The 10,256-nt window shown below is 48.0% G+C and overlaps 1 protein-coding gene across 2 annotated transcripts; it reads right to left on the bottom strand.

Annotated features, from left to right (window-relative positions):
* Positions 1 to 502: 502 nt before the first annotated feature.
* MUL1 (mitochondrial E3 ubiquitin protein ligase 1) lies at positions 503 to 9,489 on the bottom strand. 2 transcript variants are annotated; one of them, XM_011970330.1, is made up of 4 exons: positions 9,214 to 9,489; positions 4,230 to 4,317; positions 3,086 to 3,206; positions 503 to 2,456 (listed from the first exon to the last, which is right to left on the bottom strand). In XM_011970330.1, exons 1-4 carry the CDS (start codon positions 9,331 to 9,333, stop codon positions 1,727 to 1,729), a joined length of 1,059 nt encoding a protein of 352 aa, XP_011825720.1. In that variant the 5' UTR covers positions 9,334 to 9,489; the 3' UTR covers positions 503 to 1,726. The 2 variants fall into 2 exon arrangements, with proteins under 2 accessions (XP_011825720.1, XP_011825721.1); XM_011970331.1 differs by having other exon boundaries at positions 8,926 to 9,459.
* Positions 9,490 to 10,256: the final 767 nt, after the last annotated feature.

The following is a 10,256-nucleotide window of genomic DNA, read 5'->3' as shown; positions in this document are numbered from 1 at the left end:
AGCCCAGTGAACGTACCCTCTCCAGGCCTACTTCCTCACCCGTACAGCAGAGACACCAGGACTCGGCCTGCAGGGGTTTTGTGAGGATGAACTCACTCTGAAATGAGTGTGAAACAGCACACAGCACAGGACCTCATGCACAGCGGTACTGCTAAATGCTCATGTCCTCTCTGCTGTCCCCCAGTGCCCCATCTCCATCCCATTCTCCCAGCAGGTGAAATCTCACTGCCCTGGTTTGTAGCCTGTTGGGACAGACTTCAAAGACGGTCAGCAAGTCCAGCTATAACCTGCGGGCGGGCTGTCCAGATTCCTCCCTGGGGGCAGGCATCCCTGCCTCCGCATCACACCATCTGGGGGAGGCCCAAACCACTACAGCCAAGGAACAGGACACAGAGGCCTCAAACTCCCCACCTTTCTCTCCACTGCGGCGGGGATTCAATCCCATCCTGAGAACGCTTAGGCTTAGCCATTTAACTCTTTTTAACAAGCAACAGGCTAGCACTTGGTTGCAACATGTTTAATTTGTGCTGTTCACACTGGACACTGCACCGTACTAGTGTCGGCCCCTGACGGCACCCCTTCCTCACTTGCACAAAGGAGGACGAGATATGAATATTCAAAGGCAGAAAAGGGCTACAAAAAAGAGCTGTGTATGTGACCTCCGACTACTCAGAGGCGGGGGAAGACAGCCCCACTGGTCTTGCACTCAAAGGCTCACCAAGGACAGGTGAGGGGCAAATGGTAATACAGGGAGGGGGTAACAAAAGGAGAAGCAACATGAGTACACCAAGATGTGAACACTGCGACAGGCTGGATGAGGGAGCCCTGAAAGGCCGTATGCTCAGGGTGCCAGCCGGCTGCTTTTCCTTGTGACAGCCTTGCAAGGAAGCTTTGAGGCCAGGACACTAGGCCAGCGGCGTCCACACTGTGTCCTTCGGGAGGCGAAGCCTCTGCGTCTCATTCTCCAGGAGGGAACCAGGGACCACCCCTGAGCTTTCCCAAGTGGTAGCAGTTCAAATCAGGGCCAGCGGCGAAACCAGGAGGGCTGCCTGACCAACTGCCCTTCATGCGATCTCTCTCCAATCTGTTGCCCGGGGCCCCAACCATTTGGGCAGAAGCAGATGTGCTGACTTCACTTTCTTTTGTCCTCTACACACATGTGCAGGCGTTTAAGAGGCAAGCCGGTGAGGGAAAAGGAACACAAATTGACCCGCCCAGCCTGACAATTCTGAAGAAAGACTATTTCCCGGGGCATGAGGAAAAAGAAGAAAAGCTGCGGCAGAATCTCTTTGGAGGCAGCACCCAAGGCATCCGTTGTACTCAGGGCCCAGCCTTTCCTCCCCTCTGACTGAGTCCTCCACCAAGTCCACAGCAAGCAACAATTCACCAGAAAAAAAACAGAAGACACAGGAACAGAAGGGCTGCTGATCACTGACTTTGGTGCCTAAGCGATGAGGCGTTTTCAGTCACACTCGCACTGATCTGGCTCCTGGGAGGAGACGCCACGGCAGCCTCCCAGGGCGAGGCTCTGATTCTCAGGCCCCACATGGACAGGGTCCCCATTCAGGCGGGAAAGGCAGCATCTTGCCACTGGAGGCGTGGGTCCCTCAATCATACCTGGAGGTGACAGCTACCCCCGCCACTGCTCCTTCAAAGACCTTCAGATAAAAATCCCTGAAAAGGGGGCAGGGGAGCTACCATGCCAAGCTGTGCAGCTTCCAAACCATTAGCTGTTGTACAGGGGGATCACCCGGGTGATCGCCTGTCTGCAGATAGGGCACTTCTTGGGCTCTGGCAAGGCGCGGTAGCACTCGGTGCAGGAACAAACGTGCCCACACTCCAGAAAGACGCAGGACTTGAAGCTGCTCAGACACACGACACAGGCGCTCTTCAGACTCTCCCTGTCCTCGGGCTTGGCCCGGCTCAGCAGCTGGGCCTCATGCTCCTGGAACTCCTCCTGCATCTGCTTGAGGCGCAGACGCTCCTGCCGCTGCAGATACTGCTTCCGGAGGATGAAGAAGAGGGTGGCACATGTGGCAAAGCCAAAAACCAGCGCCAACACCTTCCAGAGCCTGACGCTCGACTCCTGCCTCTGCAGCAGGCTGTCGAAGTCCTGGCTGCTTAGATAGTACTGCATGCCTTGTTTGGGCGGCTGCAGGCGGACAGAGTTGTTGTCCAGGACCAGTTCGCCAACCCCCGTGAGGGTGGCCCCCACCTTCAGCATCTCCTCGGTCTCCTGGATGCCTTTGGGCCGCTCACCGCTGATGTAGTGGCCGATGACATCGGTGAAGGACTGAATCGAGGGGTGGAACTTCTCATATACAGTCTCTAGGCCCAGATCCACTGAGTCCAGGGGCTTCAGCACTCGCACGGCCACATCCACACCATCCTCGTGGGGCACCAGGTCAAAGGGCACTGTGTTGGTCCTCTGATGAATGATCTTTGAGCAATCATTCCTAGAAGAATAAGAGAACTAAAGACACAGGGTAGCAAACAGCAAACACCCAGGCAGAGCTGGAGATCAACTAAATGCAGAAGACAGCATAGAGTCTGAAGTAACCAGAAGAAGACAGTAAGATCACTATCTACAGGTGCCTCCTAACAAGGAGGCTCCATTTTTAGGTCCTGGGGCGATCTCAGTGGGCAACAAACACCGCCACAGACTACGGAAACCATTCATTTCCCTTTCCACTGTAAAACAAACATCTAAAACAGAATCCAATAGGACCAGTTGGAAAACTGGTATTTCATGTGATGGCACAAAAGCATTTTAGGAAATACTGAAATCACTGATTCAGTGGTTCTCAAACTTCAGTGTAACTAACAACAGATTCCAGGTGCCTGATCCTGGAAATTCTGGTTGGATAAGTCTGGAAGGGAGCCCAGAAATCTGCATTTCAACAAGATGCCTAGGTGATTCTGATGTAGGAGGCCCACAGGCTACACAGAAGAATATGACCTGTATTAAGAGACTGGTCTTCAACCTCTCTCAGGAGAAGCTAAAGACAACGCAACAGCACCCATGACCCCGGCATTTGAATAGACCAACTATAAGGGTTTTGGCCAGTGGAGAAGTGATACATACCAAAGGTGGGTGGTTCGATTCCACACCATCTTGTGCTCCTGAAGTGTCAGGCGCTGAATTACCCCCTTGCAGTTTTCCACAAACTGGCTGTTAAGCGTTTCTTTAACAGACCGTACAGCTCCTAAGTGGACACAAATTCTATTATTTCTAAAGAATTTTTCTGCCCTCTCCTTTCAGATAGTTTAAAATGTGTTTTCTGGTCTGGCACAGTAGTTCACAACTATAATCCCAACACTTTGGGAAGCCAAGGCAGAAGGATCATTTGGGGCCACGAGTTTGAGACCAGCCTGGTCAACACAGTCAGATTCCATCTTTACAAAAAATTAAAGTTAGCAGGGCATGTGCCTGTAGTCCCAGGTACTTGGGAGGCTGAGGCAGGAGAATCACTTGAGCTCAGGAGTTTGAGGCTGCAGTGAGCTATGATCACACCACCATACTACAGCTACCTGGGTGACAGAGTCAAGACTCTATTTGAAACGGAGTCTCACTCTGTCACCCAGGCTGGAGTGCAGTGGCACAATCTTGGCTCACTGCAACCGCCCCCCGGGTTCAAGTGATTCTCCTGCCTCACCTCCCAAGTAGCTGGGATTACAGGTATGTGCCATGACACCACATCCAGTTGATTTTTGTATTTTTAGTAGAGACGGGGTTTCACCATGTTGGCCAGGATGGTCTCAAACTCCTGAGCTCAAGTGATCAGCCCACCTCAGCTTCCCAAAGTGCTGGGATTACAGGCGTGAGCTACCATGACTGGCCTCAAAAAAAAAATTTTTTTTAATTTAAAAGATGTTAAAAATTAAATGTTTTCAGTTGACTTTTGCTAATTAATCAAAACAATGACATTCTGATCACCGTAAGTCACATTTTAGAAGCACTCTCCCAAGCACTTTGCATGGATCATATAATTTGTCTTATAACAACCCTATAAAGGTTAAGTATTATTTTCGAGATCAGGCAACAGTGGTTCAGGGAGGTCTGGTAAACTTAGCGATCACAAAGCAATAACCCACGTCTTTCTGACCCCAAAGTATGTTCTGGACCATGGACCCAACACCACAAAAGGCACTTAACATGAGCCAAGATGATCTTTATCAATCTTTTGGAAAAAGGAAGTTGCTTTCCATTGCCCTATAAGCAAACATACCTTCTATAACAGCATAAGGCACACATTTTCCTGGAGCTTCTGAAAGAATACTCTTTAAATCTTCACCCAAGTGAACTTTTTTAGCTCCCTAAATACAAAAAAAAAAAATTACATAAATTGGCCATTGAACACTGACACACTCAGTCAAACTTACAGGCAAAAAAAGAAAAAGATTCTATTTTTTTCATGTCAAGAGAATACGGAAATTGGACAGGAAGGTGACTACAGAGAATCAGATTTCAAAGCTGTGTACATCAACAGGAATGGAGCCATGCCTGTGCCCTCTTCCATCACTGCAGAATGGGGGTGCCACATACATTCTTTTTCCAGTTAACCAAAACCTACACTCCTTTTCATGTTAAGACTTTTTAGTGAAAATATAAAAGGTACTAGTCAATTTACATACCAGAGACTGATCATCATTCAATCTCTTCTTGACAACACAGAGCTATGGTCCAAAGGATTCAGGTATAAAGTACCTAACCTACTGTCTAGTGCATGGCAGTGGTCTGAGAACTGGTAGGCGTTATTAACATTACCACATCTTTACGAACCAATGCCCTGCATTGTGTGTTATTAAAAAAACAAAGCAGGGGGGTTGCCTTTGCTTCAACAGGGCAAGACTGTTAAATGGTGCCAAATGCCATTTTACATTTATTTATTTATTTATTTATTTTTGAGCTGGGGTCTCACTGTTATACCCAGGCTGGAGTATAGTAGTGCAATCATGGCTCACTGCAGCCTCAACCTCTCAGGTTCAAGTGATCCTCCCACCTCAGGTCCCCAAGTTGCTGAGACCACAGGCATGCACCACCACACCTGGCTAATTTTTTTATTTTGCAGGGACAGAGTCTCCCAATGTTGCCTAGGCTGGTCTTGAGCTCCTGGGCTCAAGTGATCCTCCTGCCTTGGCCTCCCAAAGTGCTAGGATTACAGGTGTGAGCCACTGCACCCAGTCTGTTCTACTTTTTGCCTTTTTCACGGTCATAATTAAATGAGCACGGTTCCTTCTGCTGCTGTCTTCCTCTAACAATCCCTAATTCTCCTCTGCCTTCCAACTCAGAGCATCCAACCCACTGCATTTGGGAAACCAATCCTGTTACTGCTGTTTCAAAAATAAGAGAAAAGGAATAAAACCAACAATTATTTCCTGAGCATCTATGTGCCGGGCACCGTGCTGGGTGTCAGAGATTCAGGGACGAATAAACGACCACCTCTGCTTTCAGGGTATACCCAAAAACAGCTCTTAAGGATGCCAGATTCAGTAACCTCTAAAGATGAGACACCAGATGTATATGAAGGTCACTCGGAGTTTTAGCTACTGCTACACAGTAAATGACAGGAGCAAGGTCAGTCAAAATTTCTTAGCCACTTACACTGTGAAGATCCGAAATGACAGCAATAACAACAAACAATGTACTCATTTATTATCTGTCTCCTTCCACTAGAATGTTAAACCCTAGGAGCGCTTGGACATGGTTTGTCTCATTCGCTGCTATCCCCCTAGTGCTGAGAACTGTGCCTGACACACAGCAAGCATTTAATACATTATTTGATGAATAAATTAATGAATAAATAAGCATTTTAAATATACTGTGTACCAGGCAATATGCTAGGCACTTTAAATGCATAAACCACTTAATGCCCACACCATCCCTTTACAGCAGACATTATTATCACCAATTACAGATAAGGAAACAGGCTCAGAGAGGTGAAGTGATTTGCCCAAAGTGAGACAGCTAGCAAAGTATCCATCACAGGATGGCCAATTTGAATTTTAAAGGGGGAAGAGGGAGAATATGATCAGAAAGACTTGGAGTTTAATCAAGCTCCAATGGATCCACTGTGGCTTGGGACAACTTCATTTATCTGAGTCTCAGGTTCCAAAACTGTAAAGGACAGGGAAAATGCAATTTCACAGGATTTTTATGTGGGTTAAATGAACTTTAAGGTGTGAAAGAATCCAGTCCAGGGGCTGGCACATAGGAGGCACGCAATAAATATGCATTCTCCTATGAGAGATATACAGGATAGGACACAAGCCCCACTCTGGAAGTTTTGTCATCTGATCAAGAAAATAGAATCTAGGACGGGCATGGTAGCTCACACCTGTAATCCCAGCACTTTGGGAGTCTAAAGTGGGATGGCTGCTTGAGGCCAGCAGTGCAAAACTAGCATGGACAACTTGCAAGACCCCATCTCTATGAAAAATAAAAAATTAGCTGGACGTGGTGGTGCGCACCTGTGGTCCTAGCTACTTAGGAGGCTGAGGCAGGAGACTAGCTTGGGCCTGGGAGCTCGAGGCTGCAGTGAGCTATGTTTGTGCCACTGTGCTCCAGCCTGGGCAACACAGTAAGACCATGTCTCAAAAAAAACAGAGCAAAAAAGAAGAAAGAAATAAACGACAGGAAGGCAGGCCAAGGAGAAAGAAAAGGAAGGAAAGGAGGGAGAAAGAGAGGAAGGAAATAGAAAATAGAATATAAGATATTAAGAGTCCCAACTCTTTTTCCAGGAAAGGGCTATTTCATCCTCATTTAGGAACTGGTTGGCAAACGTTGTTGTGTTTTTGGTTTTTGGTTTTTTTTTTGAGAAGGAGTCTCGCTCTGTCGCCCAGGTTGGAGTGCAGTGGCACAATCTCGGCTCACTGCAACCTCCGCCTCCCAGGTTCACACTCCTCCCGAGTAGCTGGGACTACAGGCGTCTGCCATCACACCCGGCTAATTTTTTTTTTTTTTTTTTTGTATTTTTAGTAGAGACAGGGTTTCACGTGTTAGGCAGGATGGTCTCGAACTCCTGGCCTTGTGATCCGCCCACCTCAGCCTCCCAAAGCGCTGGGATTACAGGCATGAGCCACCGCGCCCGGCCCGGCAAAGGTTTTACGGTCACCCAAAGATGGGACCTAAAGAGTTCACCGCTTCAAAGAATCCCACTACCAGCCAACTTGAGGCCAAAGTGATCTGGAGTCAGAAAGTGAAGTATCAGTTACACAGAGCTAATCACTTCAGGATTAACTTGATTATTTAATCAGGTGACACACAGGGCAGCTGGAATCTCATTATAATGTCACTGCACAGCAAATCCAATTGTCTCCTAACTTAGCTCTTTCCAGATTCCAAAACTCCCTTCATAGCAGGGATTTCACACATTAGTTTCTTTTTTTTCTGAGATGGAGTCTTGCTCTTGTTACCCAGGCAGGGGGAGTAGCCCGGCCCACCCATTAGTTTCTAAACCCTTACTGAAAATAATCTGATAATGAAGTTAGTCAGGTATAGGAATCCATCTTTCATATAAACATCAAATTAGGTTAGGCCCTTAGCTCTCGTATTGTGAAACTTCAGCCAAAAAGAACCCACAAACATTTACTGAGCATCTACCACTTGCCAAGTACTGTGTCAGAAGCTAGAGGGAAGAGAATGGATGAATAAGAGCCTGTCTCTGACCTAAAGAGCCCCATCTCTCTGGACCAGAGAGTCACAATAAAGCAATGCCAATCAGATTAAAATCCTACCCTTGGAATCAAAATACCTAAATTTAAGTTTCAAGCTAACTAATTGTATGGCCTTTCCTCTGAATCTCAATTTTCTGATTTGCAATGCGGTGGTAACTGCCATTTTATCTACTTCAAAAAATTATTGTGGGCCGGGGGCAGTGGCTCACGCCTGTAATCCCAGCACTTTGGGAGGCTGAGGCAGAGGGATCACCTGAGGTCAGGAGTTGGAGACCAGCTTGGCCAACATGGCAAAATCCCCTCTCTACTAAAAATACAAAAAATAACCAGGCGTGGTGGCAGGCGCCCTTAATTCCAGCTACTCAGGAGGGTGAGGCAGGAGAATCGCTTGAACCCGGGAGGCTGAGGTTGCAGTGAGCCAAGATGGTGCCATTGCACTCCAGCCTGGGCAACAGAGCGAGACTCCGTCTGAAAAAAAAAGAAAGAAAGGAAAAAATATATATACATTGTGAAGAAAAAAATAAAATCAAGATGAAAATGTGGCTGGGCGCAGTGGCTCACGCCTTTAATCCGAACACTTCAGAGGGCCAAGGCGGGGAGATAACCCGAGGTCAGGAGCTGGAGACCAGTCTGGCCAACACGGTGAAACCCTGTGTCTACTAAAAATACAAAAAAAAAAAAAAAAAAAAATTAGCTGCGTGTAGTAATCCCAGCTACTCAGGAGGCTGAAGCAGGAGAATCACTTGAACCCGGGAGGCGGGGGCTGCAGTGAGCCCAGATCGCGCCACTGCACTCCAGCCTGGGTGACAGAGCAAGACTCTATCTCAAAAAAAAAATAAAAATAAAAATAAATGCAAATGTGTTGTGTAAACCGTAAAGCACAGTTCAAAAAAGAGCACCATTTATTTAAAAAAAAAAAAAAAAAAAAAAAAAAGCTGTAATATAAAAAGGAAGCGTCTGTAAATCAAGGAGTGGAGTGGTTCAGTAAATGGATGTCTGCACTTGCTGTTCCCTCCATCACCCGCTAGATATCCGCATGACTTCCCTCGTCTCTTCATGGGCTCTGCTCAAATGTCACCTTATTTAAGATAGGAGATCCCCCTTTTTCCAGCATTCCATGTCCTCTCCCCTACCTTACTCTAAAGCATTGCTCACCATCTGTTACACTGCCTGATTCACATGTTTGCTGTCTAGCCGTATTGAAAAGGAATTTCCACGAGGGGAGAGACTTTCATCTGTTCTACTCACTGCCTGGCGCATCGCAGGTGTTCAATAAATACTTTTCGAGTAAAGTAATGAAGTCAAAATTCATTCTGAGTCATAAGAGGGACTTGGGAAAAAAGGAGCGGAGCAACCGTCATTCCGAGCCCAAATCCTGCCCCGCGCTCCTCCATTTACTGGCTGGATGACATCCTTCAGAGGCTGTTTCCTTTTCTGGACAGTTTCCGACGGTGGGGCGGCCAAGGTGAATCGTGGGCTCCCCAGGACCTGCGACAGAGATGACCCGGCTGAAGCCGGGCCGGCTCCAGCACTGACCTTGAGCTCTTGGGAGACCCGGGCCTTCTGCCGGTACACGGAGTACAGGGCGGCGGTGACCACAGAGGTGGTGCCCAGGAGGATGAACTGGCACAGCGAGGGCCGCCCCCCGTTCTCCATGACGCCGCCAAGCCCCGGTGGCCGACTGTGACGCAGAGGATACGCCCGGTGACCCCCTACTCTCCACCTCCTTCCGACCAGGACCGCACCCCCTGGACAAACCGGACCGAAAACTCGAAATCAGTCGCCCAACGATGACGCACGACGCCGGAACCGGAAGCGGGGGCCAGGGGGTTGTAGAGTGAACCGGAAGGTGGGGTTGCCCGGGTGACAGTCAAGCTGCTGCGGCCTACGATGAGATCCTGTCTCCCTAGCCGGGTGTCGGAGAGCGATTGGGGAGCTGAGCGACCACCCACCGCTCCATGGCCATCCCCTTCGAAACGCGGCGGACTAGCCATAACTGACTCGCCCATTGCCGTCGTCTCCGTCCCTCTGGTTTCCTGTGGTTACTGGACTGTTTGATGGGTTATTCCATATCTTCGCCATTAGATTGGCAGGAAATAAAATAATTGTGTATTAAACTCTTATGAGTAGTATACGTTTAAGTTTCAGAGCAAACCCTTAAGACTTGGAACTTATTCTAGCGACTTTACAGATGAGAAAACTGAGGCCATAGAGGTTAGGGAATGATGTGCTCGAAGTCTAGTGAGTGCTAGAGAGGAATTTACGCAACTCCAAAGCCCTCAACTCTACCCCAAGAGGGCAGATTATATCACCAAAGTAGCCCCTTAATCTGCCATCACCACATAGAACAACATATTTATTAAATAATTATAACTATGTTGAGTGCCTGTTATGTGTCAGGTTCGGGGAGGGGTGGGAAGTTTTGCAGGCACCGTCCCATTGAACCTTTACAACACAACTATAATGCAGATTACAGATGAGGAAACTGAGGCTCAGGTAAGTAACTTGCTCAAGGTTATACAGCTAAAAGCAATAGGGATGGGCGTCAAACCCAGGGGATCCTTCTTCAGAGACTGTTC

This window comes from Mandrillus leucophaeus, unplaced genomic scaffold (genome assembly GCF_000951045.1).
Source record: "Mandrillus leucophaeus isolate KB7577 unplaced genomic scaffold, Mleu.le_1.0 Scaffold944, whole genome shotgun sequence".
Taxonomy (NCBI): domain Eukaryota; kingdom Metazoa; phylum Chordata; class Mammalia; order Primates; family Cercopithecidae; genus Mandrillus; species Mandrillus leucophaeus.
Note: the sequence above shows the minus strand (reverse complement) of the source record. Positions and strands in the feature narration are given on the sequence as shown.

Coding starts and splice junctions, on each gene's coding strand:
- MUL1 (XM_011970330.1), bottom strand. CDS start 9,333: ATGGAGAACGGGGGGCGGCCCTCGCTGTGCCAGTTCATCCTCCTGGGC. Junction 3,207..4,229: donor GCCTTATGCTGTTATAGAAG/GTATGTTTGCTT, acceptor GTGTCCACTTAG/GAGCTGTACGGTCTGTTAAA. Junction 2,457..3,085: donor AATCGAACCACCCACCTTTG/GTATGTATCACT, acceptor TTATTCTTCTAG/GAATGATTGCTCAAAGATCA.